We start from the raw sequence: 26,863 nt of genomic DNA on the forward strand, positions 1-26,863 counted from the left end.
TATACTCTTACTCTAGTTTGTTAATTCTTTTTTAAATTGCTTCTAATCCATTTTATAGCTTTAGGAGCTCCGTCTTTGAATTTACCGACAACTAATATTATGGCAAATTGTTCTTCAGCGGAGCTCTGCGGGCTTGGGGAGCACAAGGTGGGTGGGATGGCGTGGCTGTGCTTTTCCCTGAACCGACACGCCATGTGCCGTCGCCCAGACGCGGCCAACGCGGCGCATCTTGTGAAACGGTACGTTCGTAACGCTGCTGTGCTGGGGGAGATGTCTGGTTACGTGAAGAAGGAGTAATGGCAACCAAAGAAATTGAGGAAGGCGTCCTGAGATGTTGGAGGGAAAGCCCTGACGAGGCCGGCAGGTGAGAACTTTGGGATGCCGGATTCAGGGCAGAGCACTGGAGGCCGACCAGCTGCGTGGAGAAACCAGGCCCCAAACGCGAAGGACGGGGCGTTTCCTAAGAGTCGCCCCTGTCTTTGCCAGCACCCTTCGCAAGCAGCAGTGGACGTGCCAGGACGAGGCGTCTGCTCCCGCAGGAACGGGGCTCTGCGAGTGCAAAGTTCCCCGAACAGTGAGCTAAACGCGAGCCCGAGTGGAATATTTATTTACTTTGCCAAAAGTGAGAAAGCGGTTTTGTTAAAGAGATCTGACAGAAGTAGCATGGTGTTTGATGCAGGGGAGCTGACAGCGGCATGGAGTGAGCGCTGATTATCCTGAAGACACTGTCAGCTAGGATTGATTTCCACTTTCTCCGTTTATGTAACGGTTCCTGTAATACAGCTGACCCCAAATCACGTTACCTTGTCATTTCTCTGCATGGATCAAGAAGAGATGAGCTGAAAATAGCTAGGCACTGACCTTGAACTTGCCAGAAAAGCGAGAAGTGACAGCGGGGGGTTGCGGCGCGGTCCCCGCACGGAGGCGGGCGGCTGCTCTGATGCGGCGGCAGCACAAGGGGGCAGAGCAGCACCAGGGATCCCAGGTGAAGCAGGAGCCGGCAGCTGATGCTACCGAAGCACGAGTCCAGGCCAAATGGCTTTTTTTTTTTTTTTTTTTTTTTTTTAATTGGAAGGATGCTAGATAGGAAAAGAGCTGCTGACTCCAAAGTCTTGATGTTCCCATCATCTGTCGCTTGGAAAATAGGAATATTCGAAGCGATTCTGAATAGCGAAATACCTTCCCAACTGAAGGCATTGCTAGGAAGTTTTGCATCCTCTCCGTGAATACCCCTCCATCATTTTCTTAGGATCTAGTGAGCGAATGAAACATTTTTATTATCATTAATAGAGTTGTCTATGATTTGAGGGATGCTTGACAGGACCAGTGCATTCCTCAAAGCCTACAAATCCCTTTGAGTTTCACAGAGAACTTGTTGTAAATATTTAAAAATATATATATTAAACCTGATAGGATAAACTTAAAAAAAAAATAATAAAAAAAAAAAGTTTTTTTTTTTCTACTTTTTCTACAGCTGAGACATTTCTGTCTTTTCTAACGTATGCCCTGAGGGAGAAAAAAAGTCAGTTGTGAAAATATTATTTCATTTACCATCTAAAAACATGCTCTACTTTTGTTTTGTATTTTCTTTTCATTTGTGCTTGCCTCTCAGCAGCCCTTTTTGTCTTTGGTGCTGGCAGTGGCTGTGGAGACAGGAGGATGTGGTTCTCGGGGTGTCACTGCAGGTGTGAGAGCTCAGGGCACAACCAGGAACCCCATAGCCACCCTGTAAGTTAGCCAGCCCCAGTTTCCACCTTCATTTCCTTTCATTTGGCAACACCAGGGCACGTGTGCCTGCTGGAAAGGGGATGACAGTCTGTCCAACACAGGCCTAGCTTCTCTGCCTATCATCTGGGGGGTCCCTTAAACACTGGCCTTTTCACCCAGGAAGGGTCAGAGTCTTCCTGTCAGGACACACAGGGAAAGACAAGGTGCAAATAGTTTGTTCTTCTTTTGAAATTATTGGTTTTTCTGTATTGTATGGAATAAAGATGGAAATTTATGGTGAGGTCAGGTATTGGCCACATCACACATGTCTTGTTTCAGCGCAGTTGCAGACAGGCATTTTTTCTTGGTGGTACCCTGGTGACTGGGGCTGTGTGTAGAAGAAAAAAGGAAAATGCACCCCCTCCCCTTCATCCTTTCCATCAAAAATGTGCAAAAATTATGAATTTGATATTAAATGAGGTGAGCTGGAGCAGCTCCAAATGCTTCTGTCCCTTATGTCTTAGTTTGTTCAAGGCCAAAGGACAATCATGGGGTTGTATTAAGTGCTTGGAGCTCAAAACTTGCTTGTTCCAAACTCTGCCAAATGAGGCTTTTGGTCTGTCCTGGTAAGGAAAGTGAGAAGAATATGAAAACCTAGACATGAGATTTTAAATAATCAGAAAATATTATTTTCTGAATAATATTATTTTCTGTAATTTAACATCTAATTTAAATTGAAATAATCTCATTGCTTTTGTGTCTTCTTCATTATTTCATAGGCCATTCCACAAATCCTTTTTGTTTGTTTGTTTGTTTGTTTATTAGGAAAACTTATTTCTTGTATCTGTTCTGAATGTGCTTTTAGTTTTTCTACTATGCTATCCTGTAAACAGTGACCCTCAAATATACAAACAGTTAATGATACTGAGGTTACCACCCTGATACGAAATGTCCCAAAGAAATATGCTCGAGCGTGTGCAGGGAAGAGCACTGACACCGGTGAAAGGACTAGAAAATAAGACACATGAGGAGTGACTGAAAGAATTGGGATTGTTTAGTCCGGAGAAAAGATGGCTGAGGGGAGACCTCATCGCTCTCTACAACTACCTGAAAGGAGGTTACAGCAAGGAGGGGTGTAGGTCTCTTTTCTCAGGTGACAAGTGATAGGACACAAGGAAATGGTCTCAGGTTGCAGCGGGGAGGTTTAGGTTGGACATTAGGAAGAATTTCTTTGTGGAGAGGGAGATCAAGCATTGGAACAGGCTGCCCAGGAAAGTGGTGGAGTCCCCATCCCTGGAAGGATTTAAGAGATGTGGGGATGTGGCACTGAGGGACATGGTTTGGTGATGGGACTTGGCAGGTCAGGTTGGTGGTTGGACTTGGTGATCTTTAAGGTCTTTTCCAAGCTAGATGATTCTGTGATTCTATGAAAGCTATACATTTTTGCTACAAGAGTGACATAGCAACATGCCATGATGTTAGAGATCATTTTATATACTTAATATTTCACTTGGCTCCCATGATAGACTTATCTTGTAATTATTTACTGCAACCAAGGGGAGAAGGAGCTGGACTAGAACTTGTCATGTTTCTCCTGATCCCAGCCTATTTGTTGGTCTTCTTCTGTCTCTTTACCTGCAAAACAGGATTGAGGATGATGCTTATCTCCTTTGCACACTTTCCCAAGTCTGCCTCAGAGCTGGGTTGACTGTTATGTTTCAATCATGCTCATAACATAGATAATTTTGTTCTAATCATATTAACTCTATTAATTGAAATAGAATTATTCCACAATTATAGCTAGTGTAACTGAGAGAGGAACTTGGCCCCAGGCCCTGTATATTTTCCTTATCTATATTCTCTGTGCTTAACTATTTCACTATTTTTTTGTTTAAAAAAAAAAAAGTAAGAAAAAAGAAGTCTTTTGGCTTCTTCATTAATCGGTTCTGTTCCCTTGATTCTATACCCATGTGCTTTTAGGCTGCATTGTTTCTCCCAGGCTTTTCATGTTTTATAATATATATTTCAAAACGTATAGTTAGAAGCATTGTTTAAAAGAGTCTCTTTGGCAATATGTGTCCACAGACACTGACAAGGAACGTAAGCTGTGGAATTATATTCCTCTTCCACTATTTTTATTAAGTACTGTATTACAGCTAAATTGTGGCATCTAACACATTTCCTTTCAAAATGCCATAAGATTTGAAATATGTAGGTACTGAAACTGAGCTGATATCAAACTTCCCATAGCTAGTCTTGGGCACCTGACCCGCACAGTTTCCCACAGGGTAAAAGTAAGCTCCATTTCTTTAAATTTCCAATGAGAAGGGACATGTGTCTCCTTGCATTGAGTTACATTATATCACACCATGTGAGGCAAAGTGACCCAATGCAACATGACAGGAGAGGTAAAGAACCAGTTTTTTTTTATCTTTTATTACTGCGCTGAAATAATTGCACTACAGATGCGATGAAATGGGGATCAAGTTATTTTGCGTGTGCCCTAAATACACGCGCTATTGCACAATATAGGGACATGCACACTAAATGTTGTTTAATACACTCAGAAGAGATTTTAAAACAGACAGCAGAGTGTCCTTGTTAGGCAATGTGCCTATTCTTAGACAAACAGTTGACAGCAGCATTCTCCTGCCCTAAATCAGACCAAATCCCCTTTGAAGCCAGTGGTTCTTTTGCAGGAAAAAGAAGTGTAGGATCAGATCCAGTCACGTTAGCACAGCAGTATTTTATTTTCTGTTTGATTTCTTGTTTGGTGAGATTCATGTCCTTAATGGAAGCAGGTGCTGATCATCTGTGATTTTGTGTTTATGGATGTGTGTGCATACGCACACAGCAATTTCACATCCGTGGCAAAACTGAAATTCAAGCCTTGCCCTTCAGAGGGCCCAAGACCCTACACCTTGAGAGAAGGAAGGAACTTGGCTGCTCAGTGGACAGCCTGTGGAAAAAAAAATAAAAAAATCTTTGTTTTTCAGTGATAAGTAATACATTACTGAAGATGGCTAAACTTTAGAAACAGTTATGCTCTTCTTTTCCTGTTTATTGTCTGTCTAAGCTGCCATGTACTCTGAAAGTTACAGTAAAAATTTGCATTTAGGAGTACAGCTGAAACACAAACACAGCAAAAATGCGCTATCCTTTCTAATCTCTGAATCTTCCCCCAGTTTTGGAATCAAATTTGAAAGGTTGTGAAATACTCCATCCCATTTTCCCTCACTTTCCTCTCCCAGAGCTCTGCAAGAAAGATTTTTTTCCTGGATCTTCCATCCGTGGCCAGCAATGGAAGCACTGCAGCTGTGATGAGCGAATCTGTCCTCGTGACATTTGTAGCCCCAAGGCAGGTAGAAAACCCAGAGAAGCATCCAAACTTTTGTGTGTTTATTTGGACCAAACCTGGGTTTTCGACCAACTGAGCTTTACATCAGCAGTTCTGTTATCCTTAAGAGCTCATTCTTCTTGACTGTGAATCTGAAGTCAGACTCGTACTTTATAATCTCATTACACAAAAAAAACAGTGTTTAAAAATTTAAAGTGCCAGGTGCCAACTCTTTTCAGTAGTTGGCTACTTCAACTTTGAGCTTTCCATTTTTTATCAGCAAATGATAAACCGAAAATTCACTGCTCCCAGTTTAGATCTTTCTCAAAATTAAAGTGTAAATCTAAAGTGGCCACCTGTAAGCACTAAAACCTGAAGACATTTGGACACAAGTTAAACAAATTGTTTTTAAAAACTGCCAATTGGTTGCATCAGGTTTTAAGAATAACTTTGCAGGAAAGATCCAAAATATTTGTGTTTTAACCTTTTCAGTACAGATTTTTTTTTTTTTTTGGTTGGGGGGGGGGCAACTCTATATTTTTATTTATTTGTTTTTAGTCAAGAAATTGAAGGGCTGGGAAAAGAAATAACATGCCTGTAGACAAACTATTACAGGAGAATAAAGGTGACAGCACCATGAACATCTCAAAAACACAGGAAAGGTTGGGGCAGTGGGGTGTTGGTGGTGAAAAGTATGGAGCAGGCAGGGAGTTGAAGGACCTGGAGGTGGATGGGTGGGCTGGGAGAAGCAGGGTGGTGAAGCTGAATTTACTTCAGCTGTGTGGAGTTGTGGGCTTCAGCTGGATGAAGGCTTGTCTTCCTGGTCTGCAGAGCTGGTGCTTTGCTGGCATTCTGGGAAGGCACTGGTCCTTGTCTTAGAGGTGTGAGTTAGGAAGGAGCTCCTCATCTCTCCTGCAGCTCAGCTGAAAGCTATGCAATGGGTGTTCAGGTAGGTGTGGATTTCTGTGTATGGTAGTTTGCAGAGCATCTTTAATTATACTGAATTTGGCCAAAATTCCTAATCCTTCAGTCTTGTGGATCATATGAGCTTTATGATGATCTAAACAAGAGAAACTCCCCAATATACCCTGAGCATTTTACATGCCCGCACACCACCAATACCTTAAAAACTGCCACTGTTTTCCAGGAATCTTGTTTGTTTGTTGTTTTTTTTTTTTCCTTCATGTAATTTTTTTCAAGGTTTTATTGCAGATGAGCCTGATTACATGAAAATTTACCTTTAAAGTACTTCCCACTTATCACACAGTTTCCTTACCTAGAAAATCCCAGTGCAGCCACTGCTAATGCTTGATAAGATTTGTACCTGGTAAATTCTAAATTACATTAATGCACAAAGCCAGCGATGCCAGGCTCCCTATTGTTACAGTTATTAAAGCTGTAACTGAAATGATATCTCTCATATTGATCTTCAGCGAGCAGCTCTTATCCAGAAGCTTTGTTTCACATTAAAGACACTAATGATTGTCTCCACAAAATGAGCAGCTTAATAGTTAGAAAAAGTTAAATGGAAAAAAGAAAAAAACTTTGATAGCCACCTTTGATAGCTCTTCATTCCAACATCTCTCATAGCCACAAAGTGCAAGCCAAGCATTAATAGACCTTTTAATAAAATGACTTAAAAGAAATCAATGGGATTTCTCTCAAAGCCTAATTTCCAGCAAGATATATTATTTAAATGTTTGTATTCCTTTTGAACAGCTCATGTCTTCCCATAGCTGCCAGATTTCTTCCTGAAATTTCTCAGGGTATCTTCTTAGCGTGTTCACTCATTGCTTTTCAATTTATTATAATTATTATTTATTACCTTACAGATAATTTTTTAAAAATGGTGAAAATATATGTCCTGTAGTCTTCCAAGGCTGAAAAAATTGGAGGGAGGTCTGGAGAGAGAGAAGCCATTGCGAATATTTATTTGTGGGGAAGGGGACAGTCAAGTTAGATGTGTACTAACTAGGAGACATTTTAGGGCAGCCAAAGGTACTTTGGTTCCTTCATGGACTTTAAGAATCTTTTTCCATCCTTATCTTCAAGGGGAAATGCCAGTGTCCTATCAGTAGAGCTCTTCAGCTGCCATTGTCTATGGATGGTCTCTGGTAGTTAGATTCTTCTGTTCATACTTCCCAAAATGTCTTCATCCCATTTTAGTTGATTTCTGTTTGCTGGATGAAGAGAATTAACAAGAACACTGTGATAAAGACCTGAAAGACCTGAGGAGTTGATTAAGGTTGGAGTTCATAGGTGAAGAGAATATTATTGCCCTTGATTTTTTTTAAAAACTTTTTTTTTTTTTTTTCCCCTGGAACTTCTGGGTAGCTTTTCTGTTAGTTTTTACTTTGTTTATTTGTTTTGGCTTAGGGTGAAGAGCAGCTGTTGGATTTCTTTTTGGATTTAACTAGATTTTTCTTTTTTCCCTCATTTTTGGCAACAGCAGCCAGAATGCAAGATAGGTATTTCCATCAGTTCATGTAATAAAAGTAGAGAAATACATGTGAAATTTTTCTGTTCTCCTATCTCATCTATTATATTTGATATGTGATATGTATCTATTTAGAGATTGGTGTCAAAGCGAAAAGTTTTTGTTTTACTTTGTTTTGTTTTTCTCTCTTATGACCAACCAACAGAAAACCACAAATTGTTCTACCCAACTTCTTTGGGAAAGCCAATTCATATTTACTATTTTACATAAACAGGGATGTGGTATGCTGGTGAGGTAGAACCTGAGGTAACAAATCAATTTGCACTACTACAGGCAGTAGTTAAACAGAGGTGATACCCTTTGTGGGATGGCTTTCACCTGCTAAGCTCCAGTCAATCTACAGTAACAATTAGGTCAGATCCTTCCTGCATTGCATGTTCATAAAATAAATCAGAAAAAAAAAAAAAAAAAGAGTACTGTGTTGAAGAGAGGAAGGATAAAGAAAAAAAGTACAGAACAGTGGGCTACGCTGAGTTCTGCAGCCAGAAAAGAGCATTTCCCTTGTCTCTCAGGATCACATGCACCCTGGGTGCTCAGCCCGTATTTTTGCTGTGTTTTTCCCAGGCTCCAGTGGAAAAGCCTGGATTAAGCTAATGCAGGGACATGTTTTGGCTGCTTATTATTTATTACAATTTTAGTTCCAGGTTTCAAAAACAATTAGGGAAACTGCTTAATAGGAAAATGACTCTAATTACTTGTTAATTGAGGTTATCTGCTTCATATTATTCAAAACATAAATTGTGTTGACACTTGTATCCAGATATGATTACTTAATAAACAGACTGAAGATGCATCATGAATGCATGTGCCCCCCGAAAAAAAAAAGGCATTTTATTTTTTCAGCTATGATTCAATCATCCAAAAGTTGTAAAAAATAAAATAAATGTTTATTTGCATTAAGCTCAGTTATACAATGTTAGCTCCAAAATGTAAGTTATACACTTCTAATAGTGAAAAGATGAAGTATTGACATTTTTAAAAGTTAAAAGGTTTATTAAGCTTATGTGAAATATGTTCAGGCAAGGGTATGCACACAAGATGAAACAGGGTCCTGTAAAACACGGTGTTACCTCCTAAATAAATAATTTAGATGATCAAGTAACTTATTCATGAACAAAACATCTGGGTTCAAATAACCTACTAATGTTAACACTTGCTATATTAATGTTTACTTCTGTATGATTTGGGGGATCTACAAAAAGAGGAGTGCTATTTTTATAAAGAATAAATTTATTTTGGGGGGGAGGAGAGAGGAATCTGAACAAAATTATATTTTCTAGAGCAAAATAATTCTGTAGTGTGAGAATAAAAGCAAAGTATCCGCTTTTCCTCGCACATTAGTGAGCTCTGGGATCTCTAATTTTAATTTTTTTTAAACACAAATATACGGTCCCTATTTTTGAAGAATTCTTATGCCGTGAAGTAGATTTTTTAATAGATGAACAGCTAATGACACTGAAGATCATGATTCTACACCAAGAAAACCTGAGTATTTGCCAGTCATATCTCAGGGCAGTCAACCCTTTTCAAAGTGATTTTTTATTATTATTAAGTTTTATTTTTTGGCCAATACTACAGGTTATGATCATCCTACGTTCCTTACAAAAACAAAAATATTTGTTACAGATAAAAATCAATATATAAAGCTTAAAAGTAAGATTTTTAAGCTAATGACATGACTGGATAACTTGTTGACAAAAGAGATTTTACGTGCTTTTCACTCTCGATTTTTACCTGTTGGAAATGAAAGAAAGGCCTCTCTTCAGGCACAGTAGCCCTGATTTCAGGCTGGGACTCCATTTCTGTGCCTTTAGCTTGGGACTATAAATTGCTGAGGCGTTTTTGGAGATGTGTGCCTCCACAAGACACAATGGTGAGGCATGATGGTGCAGATAAAAGGGGGCTCTTTGCAAGCTTCTCAGAGTTATTTATTCCTTAATATGTAAAAATAACTATATCAATATGTTTTTTTTGGTCATGTATTTTCCTCGGCTACGTACCTTTTTAAGGCATTTTCTACACAAATAGTACTTTCTTCTACTTTGGGTTTTGCTAAGGAACAAGGGAGATCTGCAAAGCCCATGAAGATGGAAGTTTTAGAGCTGTATTTGTGGCCATTAATTTTCTCTTCTATGAATTTTTTCCCATTTTCCCTCTGTTTGACATTGAGCCTAAGCTTTGTTCCTGACTCGTAGCCTATGGCAGTGGAACAGGGAGATGAGACATCACGGAGATGTGGAGCACACATAAAAAGGGAAGATGTGTAAAAACTGAAATGATATGGCAGCTGAAGCAGCTTGTTGCTCAGCTTGGTTGCATGTTTGAGTGGAGAAAGCGAGGTAAATTGTGATATGTAAGAGAATAACACTCGACAGGGTGTATGGTTGTAAGGTATATGGATGCTCAATCATGTGGTGAGGCAGAAGGCTAAAGGACAAGTGCCTTCAGTAGCCGCACAGTCTGTGGATATCCGTGTGACCTACAAAACAGAGGGCGTTAGGCTCAGAAAAATATCACTTGCAAAGCATATGTAAGCAGTTTTAAGAAAAGTCCATCTATACCATTTGATTACCTATTAATCTTTCAGTAATTATAGAAAAATTAAGTTCAGAGGAAAAAAAAAAAATCCTCAAAATCACACATTTATTTGTGCATCTGCACCATAAATAGATGAATTTGCACAGTAGTATGTACACAACCAACCACTTCCAACCCTAACCGGTTATACTTAAGCATCTATTAAAATTATATGTGCCCTTATGCTAATTTTTTTTCTGAACATTTGCATCAACCTCGATATCTGTGTGTGAAAGTGCTGGTGTAATAGAGCTGACAATCTTCAAATCCGGAGCAGGGTTTTTTTAGGTCAGTCTCCATTTATTGGATTTGGAATATCTGAGCGGTGAAGAAAATGGCCCTTTGTATGCTGATGTTAGAACATTTTAAGATGTTTATTCAGAGCATTGTTTAAATTTTGATACTTCTGGAGTCGCATAGAAAATAGTTTGAAAATCAGTTTCTATGGCAATATGTAATAAATTATGAAGGAATTATAATTTAGGGAGATTTGTCTTCCATTGTGTTCCATTTTGGTGCACACATACTTAAAATTGCAAGAAGATATAAGCAGATATTTTAAAAATTGGCATGAGACAGAGTGCCAGCTTGCTTCTGCCTTTCTGAAAGTATGTGCACCTGTATATATGAGACTTAAATTATTTCATTTTTGATTTGGCAACTTTCCTTGCAGATAAAGAGACAATTACATAAAATGCAGAGCACTGCAAAATCAATTTCATTATTTCAGCATGTGGAAATCGTACATTCCAGGTAGTTTTGTTTGTTCTTTAAAACACTATGCTGTGTATTCACTGTTTTATAAATCTATTGTCACTGAGTCTAGGTAATAACATCCTGAGATATATTGATAAATTGAGCATTTTTTATACTGGCACCTGCTAGAGAAAGAGACAGGCTCTTTACACAGTGAAAAGCAGCCAAATGCTAAACAGAATAGAAAATCTTCACCCTCGATATTGTATCACAGAAGGGAATCCCACAACTGCTGGACCAAACTGATGCCTTTCTTATGTCCTGGAGTTTTCCAAATACTTCTAGTTCTGACCTCTTAGGAGTGCAATAATTTCTAGAACTTTGTTTTTATGTCTAATTTTAAGTTCTTAATGACAGGACTGTTACAGGCATGCTATAATGGTGATGCAGCTATTAATAGAGATGCAGCAAAGACAGGAACAGTCAATAAATATTTGTTTTGAATAGCAATTCAGTTACAAGAAACAGATTATGTGTTTTCTGAGATACTAATGACTTAAAATATATTGGATGACATCAAGCAGTGATGGTAGTATGAGAAAAATTTAGCAGAATATAGCAAAACTTTAGGAAACTTAAATATCAGGCTAGAGCCTGAAAGAGTTTTCTGAGGTGATCTTTGCCTGTTGATTTCAATCTTAAATATTGCATTGTCATGGATATTACAAGAGGTTCAAAAACGGTTTGATTATCGTTTTAATACGTTAAAAAAAAAAGTTGTCATGACTTAGAAAATGTGGGGAGGTTAGACTTACACAGTACTAGATTAACTAATGGGAAAGTTGTTTCAGGGCTTAAATAAAAAGAAATCAAGTTAAGAATATAGTTAATGTCAATCACCATATTTGAATAATAATAATAAAAATAGTTCAAACAAAAATAGGGGCATTATTTTTTGTTACTAATCTCATTGAAAATGGCAACCATATTTATGAAGTATACTGAAAGTTTGTAAGTCATTTGACTTAATAGTACGTGACATTCTGATTAAATATTAGCTATGTGCTGTATCAGTGAAGCACACGTTAAATGGATTAAGAACTGATTAATTTACACGTTTCAGAAAGTAGTCCCTGGAGAATCATCATCAACTGGGTGGATTTTTAGAGTTGATCTCCAGGGACTGGTACTAAGTCTGACACTAATCACTCTTTTTATCTATGGTAAGGAAGTAAATAGAACAGTTCTAACAAAATTTTAAAATAAAGCAAAGATTGATGGACTGGCAAATAGGGCTGGGTAAAGGCACTCGTGGAGAGTGATCTGGATTGCTTAATGGTTGAAAATGCATTTTAATTTATCCAAATATAAGTATATATGGGAAACATAGGCCATGCTGTTTCCAGAATAAGGAACCATATTATGAGGTTTTACTGCAAAATGTAGCTTCTGTGGGTGTTTCAGTGTGAAAGAGATTGACCTCTCTGTGTGATAAAGATTGGTGACAGCAAATGTTCATTTCTGTTAACCATGCTGATGAAAAGGAATCTAGAATACTCATACTAGAATAATGGAGATTATGCAAGGAAGAGGCAAAAAAGAGGTATTGGAAATTGGGGGGAAAAAAAAAAAAAAACACATTACCAATGAAGAACCTACAGGCTGTTTAATGTACCTGAAAGAAATTAAAAAGCAAATTGATTTCCTTCTTACCTACGTGCAGGGGCAACACTGGATACCAAAGAATTCTTTAATGTAGCAGAAAAAGGCAATAAAAATGTAATCTCTGGAAGTTGGAACCCCTCCCCAAAATAAAATGAGAGTTGCAGTATGTTTTTACATTTTGCAAAGACGAGTGGGAAGTTATCAAGAGAATTGGTAAATTCCTCAATTCGTTGAAATGTGTGTTAGTGACTTCACTGACAGCGTGGTTTAAATGTATGTATATTTATGGACTGAAATATGCAGTCAACTTTCTGTTTCCATGCACCACCACGGTTTCTAATAACATTTGACTCATTTGTTCTGTTGAGGTACTTTTTCTTTGCCGACAAGTCTGGTGACTCTGAGCAGCCCTCCCGGAGTACACCTTTATACACTGCCTGCATTTTGGATGGCAGCAGACAATTCTTGTTTGGTTTTGTTGAGGTTTTTCTATTGTGTGTAAGGCAGGTTACTTCTCTATCAGAACAGAATAAAGAAAATCAAATCAGGGGCAATTTCCAGTGTGTCTAGACGCTTCAGGAGTTTCAAACTGGATAATTCCATTTCTTCTTTTCTTTATCTTCTGTATTACTGTTATGTGATTTGCTGTCAGTGTAAAGCCACAAGACTAAAACCAGGAGATTCAGTATGCTTAGATCAGAAATACGCACTTTTTTCTCTTGCACGTTACCTTTGCTACATGGACCAATTTATGGAATAAGCCCGAGTGTGTAGTATCATTTGAAATGTTTCTTGGCCTATGAAGGGAAAATAATAAAATAATATTCAGGCAATGTGGACAATAGTGTTTTACAATTATAGTTCTTAGTTTGCTGAAACACAAGTGGATGACTTTATTGCACGGGTTACCAAAAAACAACAACACCAAAAAAGGAAAACAGAAACAAATCAAGAGCCCTGCAGACAAATACAAATTTGAGGAGTTAATTTTGTAATTTTGGCGTGTGTGCGTATATATATAAATTAACTTTTGTATTATTTTATTTCTAGTCCAATAGCAGTTCTTGGTAAGAGAGCTAGGATACTAATTTTGCGTGACAGGAAGGTAAATTGCATGTAGAGAATCCCAGTGCTGAGTAACTGGTAGGAATCTGTTAACAATCATTGCTAATCACTGCTGTTCTACCTGGTTTGCTGCAAGGTTGTGATTAAGAGTAAAAGTGAGAAATCTCAAAGGAAAAAAGAAGAAAGGCTTCATATATTTTCAATCTTTTTCTAGCAAAATGTGATGATGTCACATAGAAGTGGAAGGAGTCATCCCGCTAATTGACCTTTGCAAAATTGCCCATTTGCCTAAAAAGCTACTTGAAACGGATCAGTTATTATTTTGATTACTCTGTTTCTTTCATGTTAGTGATTATAATGGCACCTGGTAAAATCCGCTTGAAAACTTTGCTTCATTCTTTCTTCTAGTGCAATGTACTTTGGTCTTCTGAACAACGCTGATAAGTAATACTGACTTTTTTTCAAGAGAGATTACAGTTTTTGATGATATGAGACAACAGAGGTGGAAATACATTCACAGGCTTACTTAGGGTATTAGTGCAGAGGGAAGCAGGAGCAGGTGGCAAACTGGATGGCCATCTAGATGTTATCAAGCTGACAGGTATCCAAGTGATTGTGTGTTACAGCCTCTAATTTTGATCTCTGAATAGCTTTTAATAAGATTTAATTATGGGCTTTTCAGTTGTAAGCTGTGTTTGAAGATGTTCCTTCCAGTCACATTAAAAATATACTTTGCAGAAATTCCTGTACTGACCAAAACAATGGATTTTTCTGTTGTAGAAGCCAGTGTTTTACTCCTGTACTGCCTGGAATTAGCAACCTAAAAGTTATACAAGAGGTAGTTTCACTGTTTCTTCCCCCCCATTCGGATGGATTAAAGAAGATGAAATAAGCTTGGAAGTGAAACCAAAACATTTTTTGTTGTTGTTCAGGTTCCTTGATTTTGTCACTGGACATTCATAGCGACTTCTTTGGCTTGTGTTTCATATAAATCTAATTTCATTCGGGAGCCAGGACTTTTTCGGCACTGCTCCTGTGAAACTTGGACACAACGATTTGAAAATATGTCCAGACCAAAACAGATCAAGGCGTCACACATGACTGATTCGGCGGAGCATGCTCAAAGACAAGACGGATGTCTCCGTGCAGCAAACAATTCTCTAGGGTAGGGAAAGCGCTCTCAAATCCAGTCACCCCAGAATAAACACTAAGTTAGACACAGCCTAAATGTGCCTTCCAGCACAGGCTTCCACTGCTGACTAGATGAGAGCCCCAAGCCAGGCTGCAGATCCAGCCATGCCATTGCTTTTATATCTCTCTTCAGCCTGCTAGCAAGCATTTGAAATCATTAAAGCAGTGTTGGGGTGCACCCTGCAAGGGGGAGGAAGAACAAGAGGGGAAAAAAAACCACACAAACACTTGTTAGAATAATTCTGTGAATATGTTTCATTGGTATTGCAACTCATTTTATTAATTTTCCATGAGTGTTTGTAAGTGTGATAGTTTGCTCGCCAGTGCTGGCAGAAACTGGGAGTCCTGGAAGGCTCCGTTGAAAATATTTGCTGCTTGGATCTCTTTGATTTTCTTCTTCTTCCTTTTGAAAGCTTCAGTTATCTAGTAAAAGACCAGAAACTATAGTATGCAACTTTTCTGATGACTCTCCTACAATGTATGAATGGCAGCTAGAGGTATAAATAGTCTATAAAAACTACATGGGTTTTACAAGTACTTAAAGGTTATTCAAATAAACTTCAAGTAAGATGTTAATAAAGCATATTCTTTTAGGACAATTAACAAAAATATTGATTTGTTAGGCAGCTTACTATTTAAAGTAATAAAATTGTTAAGTGTTGATTTACTGTTAATCAAACTTAGGGAAGAGAAAGATATTCTAATTTTAATATTACTATTTTGTCCTAAAACATCTTCAAGAACCTTTTGGACCTTCCCCCACCCCAAAAACAAACAAAGACAAACTTTTCATTGCTACTAATTTTTCTTAAAAAGAGTGCCTTGATATCGAGTAGTGTTTGCTCAGTTATTTGTCAGGACAATGACACAAATTAAAATGGATCTTCATTAAGATGACTCTTTTTTACTATGCACACCTTAACTGGTGCCAATGTCTTCTGCAGAATGTTTTATATTGTAGAGTATATATGGAATGTGCATTGATGAACAATTTTAGACAGGCCTGATTTGGCTCTCACTGCTTTCATTATGACCCATCTCAGATTTTTATGTACTGTAGCTACTGGGACGTGTGGTGCCCAAGGTAGCTTTAAGCTAGGTTGGTATTGGAAGCAGCGTTAACTGGGCTGTGCTATGGCGCCTGTGGTCATGGCTATGCTCCTCTGATGCTTGAACCACTTTGTTTCAAGTTAACTCTAGTATCCTTCCACTGCCATTTGCAATGTAGAACAATTCTTAGACAGGAATCCATGCAATTTCATCGTATCATTCATTTTTTTTTCCTTCCTTTACCCCCCCGATCCCCCTCAGTACATTTCTCCCCCCACTCTAGCCTTCGTATTTCTGGCACATATACGTCCACAGGTGTTATTAAGTGTAGGGTAGCATGTGGTGTCCATGCTTCAGTGCTATCGCAGAGGAAGGACTTCCTACAGGAAAAAAATGATCACTTTCAGTATTTTGCAGGCTGCCCATCTAAGCCCATCATTGCCTGGCATCTACACACTAAGGGCAAGGATCCAGCGAACTTGTGAGTGGGCACCATGCCATGTGAACAGATGGGCATGGAAGTAGGCAGCCAGTAGACCATGTATGTGCATCAACTGTGGGTGTTGAGGGCAAGATTCCCAGTGGAGAATGTCCAAACAGCTGTCTGGCCTGAGCCAACATGCCTACGACCAAGCAAAAGTGCCATCCCTAAATCCTGCTGAGTTGGATTAACCTTCAAAAATAAAAATTGCTTCTGCAGTAGCATAAGGTGAGTTTTTGGCTTGTTTAAATCTGAGAGAAAGAATTAGGCAGGCAGGATAAAGACAAGCACTAAAGTAGAGCCTACTAGACAGGACTGTGCGTTTGTCTAGGAATATTAACCGGATTTTATACAAAGGCATTCATATGGAATATAGTAACTGATGACTTACAGGAGTGTGACATCAATGTTAATTATGCTCTTTCTGTTGAGATGGTCCTTTCAGGAGAGACTGAGCTTTTGAGTGCATTTTGTTTGTAATGTATGTGCTGGATGTGATTTTGTAAAGGCAATTCTTCTGGTTGTTTTTGCACACTTACATTAGCGAGCTGTAATGATTTTTTGCTTGCACCTCTGCCCTGAGAATACTATTCTGGGGTGCAGTTTCAGGTCAGAGTTGTTGACACAGTTGCTGTCTTAGCCAAGTTCCCACATTTGCTGTCTTTATTTTTCTAAGATCTAAAGGGGATGTGAAAAGATAATCTATCATTTTTCTCTGCCTGTATTAACTTTGACTTTTACCTTTTATGGACATAACATCAAAGAACACATTTTTGCAGATGCAAATGTCAGAGGCAAAGAACACTGAAATACTGATGTCTACTGCATTTTTGCTCCTGCTGTTTTCACTCCTTATTTCCTCTATCATCTGTAATTTTAGCAAAGCACCTGCAGTAGTTAAGATTAATATATTCTAATAAAATGGAGGACCAAAAGTAACAACTACATTGTGTATAGAAAAGTATGAATAGGAAACCTATCAATATATTTCATAATATATATTTTTGTGTGTGGCTGGATGAATGCTGTCACAGTGTGCACGTTGCTGTATTTGTTACATATTATAGGCTGTAACAGAAAAGGCTAGTGCAAATGTATAAAAAGCTTTGCTTTAAATGCTCTTTTCTTGAATCAATGACTATTGTATTTAATACAGTTAAGGCATATTGAAGCTTTGATACCAGGTTCCAGTCTGATTTCCAGTAGGAAAACCTTAGGATTAGATGCACTGCAGCTGTTGGTCCCTTTGTCAGGCTTTGATCCCCAGGTACACGAATCTGAGCAATCCGCAGTCAAGTTTAGAGCAGCCTTAGGATTTCTTTTACTTATATGGGTGGTAAGAACCTTTTGTAGCTGTCTCCTCTTCCAGATATGATTTTGGCAGATCTCCTACTCCTGAAAAGGCTACAAATGAAGCCAACGACATCAGCTGGGACTCCCTCAAAGCAAGGATCAATTGGACAAATTTCAAAGTCCATTTGAGTAGCTAGAGAGGAACAAAAGGGCTCCTACTTCAGGGAAAATCTGCTCCTGGGAAACGGCAAGACATTAATGGAGAAAAATACTTAGTGCCTCTTGCAGGCTTGCCCTTGGAGTTAAAATATCAGCCCTAATTGGGTACCCCAAATTTGGAGTATCCCTCCAAAAATTTGGGGAAAGTAGGTGATATAGTTTCAAACAGACCATGCTTTGTAATCGAAATCATGATTTATCCTCTGATCACAAAGTTCATCCCGACACCAGCTGAAATTTAAACCAGAATCTGAATAATGATTTTTCTGTTATTTCATGAATGAAGCCTCTGAATAAATTGAGATGTTTCCACAAGAAAAAAAAGCACTGTGGTGCTTGTCTACAGCGACTTCTGAAGCCAGAGAGCACTCCCACGTGATTAAATTGCCTTGATATAAAATACCTACCTTCACAGGCTGCAGTAGGAAGGAGGACCCTCTCACTGTGGGAAAGGTCTATAGGATTCTGATTTATAAGAGAGCAAGAGGTCAAGGGAAGCAAAACCATTATCATTATTTTCATGGACTCTGGAGATCTGAACTGAATATAGAGGGCAGTGTGCTCAAAGGGAGACATGCAGAGGGAACGCAACACAATCCTGCTTTTTCTTTTCCCCCCCTTTTTTTTTTCTCCCCACTGACTTCAGTCTGCAGATTCTGCTGAGAGCATGTCATATGTAACAAACTCAAGCCTGTAAGGACTGTGAAGTGGTTTTCTTATTAAATGATGCATAGAGAGATTATCTGGTCTGTAGCCAGCGCACAAAGGCTCCGTCCATGCAAGTTCCTGTTTCTGAGGAAAGCATTCGGTCACCTATGTAGTAATGAGATTTCAGGGACTTCGGGGTGGGGAGGGAGAGGAAGGGGAAGGCTGATGGGGACAGGACTGAAACTGCACTTTATGCCTCTATCTCCCTGCAAGCCTCAGAAAAAAAAAAAATCAGAGCATGCTAACATCGTGTTACACTGCCTTGTAGTCTCTATTACTTTTTCTTCCGAAGAAATCTCTTTGGACAAGCAAGGAGAAAAACTCCTACTGTAGCTCTAAAGTCAGCTTCTGGCGGACAGTGGTGGGAGGGCTCCGAAGCAAGCCAGGAGCACCGGTGGCCAGAGCTGTGGGCAAGGATCTGCTGGGAAACGGGGAGCTTGCCCTGGGGCCGAACGGGGTCTTCTGCTGAGCTATTGCATGGCTGCAAGGCACTGAGAGCCGGGTGGGAAGGGGATTGCCCCCGCTGTTTCCTGACCGCCTCCTTTTCTTGAGGATGGGCCAAAAACTCTTGCCTTCCGAGATGACAAAGGAGCATCTCTGAGTGGGAAGACTCATGGGGTTTTCTCAATGCCTTTCAGAGCGTAAGAGAAACTTCATCATGTCAGAGTTGTTTCCAAATAATTTCTGTAGATAATGATGGACCTGCCATGCTGCTTAAGACTGGCTCTTTAAAACAAATCGCTTGGAGCACAGCAGTGAGTGAAATGTTACAAGATTTTCCTTTCTCTTGCCATAGTCAAGGTGTCTTTCAAGAGATGGGGCTATTAAGAAATGCTATAATAGATTTTTAAGTTTCTCTATCTAAGCAATTATGAGCTGTCACTGCCATATCAGAGTGACGAGGAACAAAATGACCACAGGCATCACTAAATCAGGTATCACCCCTCCTTCTCTGAGGGAACGGTTTTCACAAAAGTTTATGTGACTAGTTTGTACTTTTATTGCAAACTTTCAAGCTGCCACCAGTAAGTTCGATCCTATAAAGAATTGAGTGTTCTGGCCCTGATCCAGAGAAACACTTAAGTGCATTGGAGAGTGCTTTGCTGGATTAAGTCCAGAGCCAAGCAACATGCAGGAGCAAGTTCTTGACAGTAGGGGCTTGCTTTCTTTTTGGGGGTATTTGTAAAAGAATCTCCTTGATAGCTGATTGCAGTGTGGGTAGGATGAAACAGAACAATAGTTAGACCCCTAAGAAGAAAGGTCAAAGTGTGAACAAAGTAGTGATTTTTTGGTAGAATTCTGACAAAGGCTTCCATGAGAACCACCTTCTTGGTGGAGAAGTAGGGTGGCCAGTGGAGACAACCACAGGCACATGTCATCCCAGGGTTCCTCATCCAAAGCAGAGCTCTGCTGCACCAGGTGACTAAGAAAACTATGGTTTTCTGAGTTGACAGGTTGATTTGTGGGTATATAATCTATGGCTAATAATTTATTCACTAACCTTGGAAACCACCTAGGAAGGTCTTACAATTACCTTAATTATTTAGGGATAAAAGTGAATTCAGAGTGATGTTTCAGGAAATAATTCACTGTCTATAGATTGCATTGCAGCAGTCTGCCTCGTCCTTTTGAGAAATGTCAGTTGGTTTTGTTAGGTTTGGTTGATATCAGAAAGAAGTATGCTGCTTCTCAGTGACTAGATGAATTAGGTCAGAAATATGCTTGTAATGGGAAATAAAATCCAAATCAGTCCTCCAAGTCTCTCTTTAAATCAATGCCGCGCTATTTGAAAGGGCTAGCAATGAGTTAGTGGTGACGAATTCCCAAAAAAGAGGGAGAATTTAAAGAACAAATGGGAACACAGAAATGAAATTGGACATCAGGTTATGGTATATTACTTCATTAATGTTAAAATAGCAGTTGTCAGATGGTTGTCCCTTCTCACCGGGACACCAGGCATATGTAATGGAGGCTTTGCCTTTGTAGGAAGTATGATGACGGATTAGTGCTTAGATGCTGGAATAACTCTGGTAGGAGATGGATACCCTTTAGCTAAGTGAAGGGGGGGGCTGCTGAGGCTGAATTTAACAAAACCAGACTTGCCCACAGACTTGCAAGTGCTCGCAGAGTGGATTTTTAATGCTGCAGGTGACATTGTTGCTGACTGAAGAATGTTCATCAAATCAGAAAACTGCTGATAAGCTGTGTTTCCCAAAAAGGGATCTCACGAACTTCTCCTGTAAATCTCTGCCTTTCATCATACCCTGGGAGGTGAGGTAGAGGACTTGTGACACTTGTTATTTAGGTTTTGCTTCAGTTTATTAGGGTAATCGAATGGAGATATATAGAGAAAAAAATTGTCAAAACATCTCCTTTATGGTTTACTTATTAAAAACTGCAGGAAAGAGTGAAATCAATCCAGGCTTTCCTTTGAATATTGACTAACTCAAAAATATACCATTGAAAATTATTTTTTTTTTCAAAAATAAAGGAAAACTGAAGAATTATGAAGAAATGTGAGTACTGTTACCTAGGCTCTCTGGCTAAGAACATTTTAAAACTGGACTGAATATTCACATAAAAGAAGTGATACTGATATCTCATTCAGTAGTATCTGTGAAATATATTTATGAACAAATTTGTGTAGGGCCTGATTTAATTTTATAAAATCCATCTTATTAAAGAATGTTGTAGTTGATTTTTTTTCAAGCTGTTTTGATTCAGTTTTTCAAAACTTCCGTTCCTAAACTAAGAGGCTGGTAGAAATGAGTAAGAATTTCTTTGATTTCCATTAATTCCACTTTTTATCCATATATATATATATATATATATATGGATATATTTATATCTATATATGGATATATTTATATCTATAAATATATGGATATATATATATTTTTTTTTTCAAGAGAGCTTATGTAGCTTACGGATTGTATATGGATTGGCTTATGTAGCTGTGGCATTTGGTTGTTTCAGTATGAGCTTCAGGACTTTCTTGCATGAAATTACATTGCTCACTTCTGGGCTACAAAGGAATTTCTTTTATTTTTTTCCTGTAAGAGAAATATTCACCACTTTAGCAAAACTGCAAAAGTATCAGATTAATGATCAGGTAAGAGACCTATTCGTATTGTACATGTGAAGTTTTCCTTAACATTTCTGCTTTGCAGATACCAAAGAGGTTGGCACGTAATGTCATCTACACCTGGAGTTTAATCTTTTTTTTCTACATTTGTATTTCCTGGAAATCTTTCTATTGTCTTTTTATTATAGTACCTTGAATAACTTGCTAGTGCTACTAAAACAGTACATTTTACTATCTCCCTTCTTTATTTGGTTGTGGATGGGTTTAGTGCCTCCGGTATTATTTCTAGCATGTATCAAATGTGAGCATTTCTTTTGCTAATGCTCTGAACACTGAATCTAAGACCAGACCAAAAGCTCCGATCAGTGCTGTACACTTCACAAAGATGCATAGGGCCCCCAATTGACAAGTACAATTCCTGGAGATAGCAACTAAATGTTAAAATAGATGCTGTGGAGTAGTAGTGTGTCTTGTTATTTAATTTGGATGAGTGAAGAATATATTTCAGAAAGCATCATTGGGCAATATGCTCTGCTGTATGTTAAAGAATAATAAGAGTGGGGGATCTGGGTAAGAAATGTTTCCTATGATCTAGACCTGAATAGTTTAGTTATGTCTTGTGCACCATAGGACTTTGAGTTGTTGGATGGTAAAGAAAAAGATAAATTGAATTAATTTATTTTGAATTTATATACATGCCTCTGCTTGCATTAATATTAAGTTCCATCCAAAATCTAAATGGAAAGACTGTAATCTTAGAAGTTCTCTCAATAGCATCAGCAAATCATTCTTGTTTACCCTACATGCTAATAAAACAGGAACATGACACTCCTGAAAACAAGATTGCAAAATACAGAAAATGTGGTCTGACATTTTTTTTCTCCCCAAAGGAGGTACTGCCACTAACTAAAGTATTTCTTATGAAAGCTCGATTGCTTAAGATGCAGAATATTAAGAGAGAAAAACACTTTAGGACACAGCCATGTCACCAGCTGTTACTCACCCTTAATGAAATTGTTAAGTGATATTCTTCATAAATAGGTCAGAGAAACTTTTGAATTGTGAAGAATGTTTTATCTCTTTCTTTGAAATGTTTGTATTAAATTTAGAACTGGTAATTCATTAAGCTCATTAGCTCTGACTAGGAGAGTAGAGCAATATCTAGGATATGGATTTCAAGGCTTAAAAATGTTAGTGCTTACAAATAAACATAAAAGCAATGTGTGGAGAAAAAATATGGGATCATAATATGTTTAACTGTTTTTTGAGCGTGGCCCTCTGGATTAATTAAGAACATTTTCTATATTCAGACAGTTAAATATAAACAGAATACATTATGACTCTCCGTTAACTCTGTTTTAATAGAGAAAAAGAGAATGCATTATGATGAATACAGTGAAAACTAGTTAAAACCATATTTTGTTGTTTGCTTTTTGACCTCAATTAAAAGATGAGAACATCACTGAATTTTACAGAATCTAGACCCCCAAAATATATTATTCTTGAGTAACGCCAAATTTAAACAGTAAAAGTTTTGAGAAAAAAAAAAATATACATACCTTTTTGGTATGCATATATTTTTTTGGTATTCTTTGTTGCATATTTGTAAAATGCTGTTCAGTTCTTCCAAACCCTTGATTTGTGATGTATCTTTTATTTAATCTTAATAGTATAATGGAGTCTAATGATTTTGTAGAGTTGAGTCACAGATAATTATCCTGGCTTCCTCTTGGAAAAGAGGGAACTTGAGGAAATCGAGGACTTAGCCCTTGGGAACAGTTATAGAATCAGAACCCAATATTGCTGCAGCCTTCCAGTCATGGAGTGTTTAGAAATAGTCTTTACAGACATTAAAGGATAACAGATACATTTGGTGCTTATTCTCACATTTTTCTCTGGTTTCTTCAGTAACTTGTTTGATGGTCTTGAAGTTATAAGTATCTTTTCTGTAAAATGGGTATAAAACATCTAACCAGTTACACAGCTGTTGAGATTCTTGATGTATTTTTTAAAAGTCCTAATTTCAAAAGATTTTTATCTATTGGTTACGTTTTAGCTTAATTTGCTAATGTCGCATCACAAAGAAGCCCATTTAGATCTTTAGGGTTTAGTAGCTGTGTATTTCTCATATCCAGGGCTTAGGGGAAACAGAAAAGTTTTCACAGAAAGGCAGTAATAAAAGAAGCCAACCTTCCGAAACTACATCCAATACACACCCAGTAACTGTATTTGTTGGTCCATCTTCACCTGTATCTATTTGAATCCTCTTGGAAAATAAATCCTTGTGTTTTTTTTTTTTAAAATTTTTATTTATTCATTTATTTATTAGGTAAATCGTCACAGAAGAAATCATTCCCAACATAACTTAACGCTTGCAGACATCATTAGTACACAGGACCACACGGTAAGCAATTGCTCTATAGAACTAATAAATCACTCTTGTTATTTTAAATGTTTTTAATGTAAATGTTACACATTTACACAATACACATTACTAAAGAATAAATACATGAGTCTTTGGATGCCTCAAGATGTTAAGGGATTTGAGGGACTTTGATTAATCAATAAAAAGAAAAAAATTAGAAGATACAAAGCAATTTGTATGGCTTGACTTTGCTGTTAACTTGGTTGTACTAGATTGATATTTCATCAGTATTAACACTCAGTATAAAGGAATGTGAGCATGTCTTTGTCCATGTGAAGCTGTTTTTAATACTAATATTAATCCTTATAAATAAAAGTCAACATTAAATTTAACACAATATTAATGACACTAAGAATTTAGGGGGAATAGTGTAGAAGGATAGTGTTTTATTTATTATTACTATTAAAATATTCAAATACAGGTTAATCAAAGAAATGTTAGTATCAGTAGTACTTATATGAACTTTTCAGGATTAGGTAGGTTCATAAGCTTGTCATTCCTCTAACTAAGAAAACTATGGAACCTATATGTGATTTAGTGATAATTACTACTTTTTACATTGTTCCTAATGTTGTTAGTTCATGTGAGCATTATTTTACTTAAATAGAAACTCAAATATTTACACGTACATACTCTAATATTTTTTTCTAAATAGTAAATTATATATATTCCATTTCCTTATTTTTATTCTAATCCTTTCAGGGCGGGGCGTTTGTGGTCATTTTCTCAATCTTCCATATGCTGAAAAGGTGCAGGAGGGGCAACAGCTTAACAACAAATGATGATATTTATTGAGACAGAAACAACAGAGAATATCATTGATATATTTGGTATTCTTTTTAATATCATCCCTTTGCAGAAGGATCGAAAGTAGATCCTGAGCTGTCTTGGAAGTATTTCCTAGAAAATCTGTACAACAGAAAAAGGGATATTAACAGATGTTGAACAAGGAAAATATAGCTTCCTGAACAGAGTTTATATAAATATTGGGGCCATCCTTGAAATCTTTATTTGTCTTAGCGATAAATTTGTTTTATAATTCCATAAATATGCTGTATGCTAATTACAGAGAACTCTGTGTACGTTATCGAAAAGATGAAGACCCTTATTTTCTTAGAGACAGCACCTATACTAATTCAATAAAACCAATATATGTAAAGTTACTTTGTTTAACCTGAGAGGTCTCATGAATATCTAGTATTTCTAGCTGTTCAGTTTTGAGCTGTTTAATTTAGAACAAAGGATGGATTTGAGCTACATAATTTAAAGCGGGATATTTTATATGCCCAACATTTGTTACTGGATTTGATATTCTTGAGGAAAATATGACTAAACAGCAACATTTTCATCTGGAAACATATCCAATTTTTAACTTTCCAAAATGTGAGAATAAAGGTAATTCAAATCCAATGTTGAAAATCACATTTGCCTTTAGTTTTGGATTGGTTAAAATAACAGTCTGGGAAGGGTGTTGGTAAACTTTGAAAGGATGAGATTTTTGGGTCTGATTCAGAGAAGCAATCAACAGCTTGAATGGTTAGCCAATGCTCCTCCCAATTTCTGTTTCCAGATGGATAGAAATATTAAAAGAATAACCTTTCTCATATGTTATTTGGCATCCCTGGCCCTGGCCAAACACCAGTTTTATGCTACGAAAATGAAGGGTTAGAAAGGAAAGAAATTTTTCCACAGATGTAAAGTAAGTTTGATTAAAATAAAAATAATAAAAATGTAGGTGGAGTTGGGGATTAAGTCTTATTTTAGCTCTAATAATTCACCCATCCATCACTAGATAAATAGTGCCATGACTCTGCACAATAATCCCTATATACTTCCTGGGTTTTCTATGGCAATGATATGCATGACAGGAATTTGCATGACATAAGTACAAATTATAGAAAATGCACACGCTAATCCACGTGTACACATTTGAGAATGTCACCTAAACCATTGTCCACAGACCTCCTCATATGTACAAACAGATAAGTACACAGTATATATCGCATTATATTTTATATACAAGTAACAGACAAAATCTATGGCAACAGTTATTATATGACACTGTCAATATAATGCTATTTCATATAATTAAAATAACAGGTATGTTTGATTTAAAAATCCTTCTGTTGCACGTCAAAACATGTTTTATTGCCATTTAATAGCTTTACAGGTGGCAAATAGTCTATTGAAATTGTTGCAAAATCATATTGTGACAAAAATGGTGTGGAATTACTAATACCCCAGTCAGGCACTGACTCAGCAGTGTTTGAGAGAAAACATGACCACCTTGAATCACGATGGTGCTTTTTGAAACACTGAGGTGTCCATGAGTTCTCTTTTTCCTTTACTGACACAACTGTGACTTCCTTAGGTAATGAGATAGGATGATCTAATGCCTGGTCAGTGGGGCTAGTTGAAGACACTCTTTTTTTCCCCCCCTTTATTCTTTCTTGATACAAATTTACATAGTCTCCCCCAAAATCCCAAATCCGATATCACAGCTTCATAAGGGATGTTTCAGCAGATCACACAGAACCGTGCATCTGACCCAGTGTCTCTTACTCCTGCCGGCCTAAGAAAAGTATGTGCAGAACTTCGGAGGACCACAAATTGAAAGGGAGAAACAAAAACAAAGAGCAAGTCTAGGATTCACTTCAAGTATTCCAAAACTCAAATGCAATATTGATACTGTGCAATCTGATGCTGCAGCCTCATGTATATCAGCAGAGTCCGTATCCTGTTTTGACACCACAGCAAAGGGGGCAGGTTTCAGTAACAGCAGCAGCAGAGTAGGGGAGCTATGAAGGTGATATCAGATTGCCAATACTACACGCTGCTTTGTGTAGGTAATAGCTAAGGGCTTTGCC

General features: G+C 37.7%; 1 protein-coding gene across 6 annotated transcripts in view; it reads left to right on the forward strand.

Annotated features, from left to right (window-relative positions):
• Nucleotides 1-26,863, forward strand: part of ARHGAP15 (Rho GTPase activating protein 15) — a 331,319-nt gene that overhangs the window by 24,573 nt on the left and 279,883 nt on the right. For 5 of the 6 annotated variants that reach the window (XM_013189194.3, XM_066999696.1, XM_013189193.3 and 2 more), the window contains one exon: nucleotides 23,901-23,975. In XM_013189194.3, coding sequence (XP_013044648.1) covers nucleotides 23,901-23,975 — 75 coding nt within the window. Of the gene's footprint in view, nucleotides 1-5,760; nucleotides 5,994-23,900; nucleotides 23,976-26,863 lie in introns of those variants that run through there. The other variant, XM_013189198.3, reaches the window with a different exon arrangement.

Source organism: Anser cygnoides, chromosome 6, assembly GCF_040182565.1.
Source record: "Anser cygnoides isolate HZ-2024a breed goose chromosome 6, Taihu_goose_T2T_genome, whole genome shotgun sequence".
Lineage (NCBI taxonomy): Eukaryota > Metazoa > Chordata > Aves > Anseriformes > Anatidae > Anser > Anser cygnoides.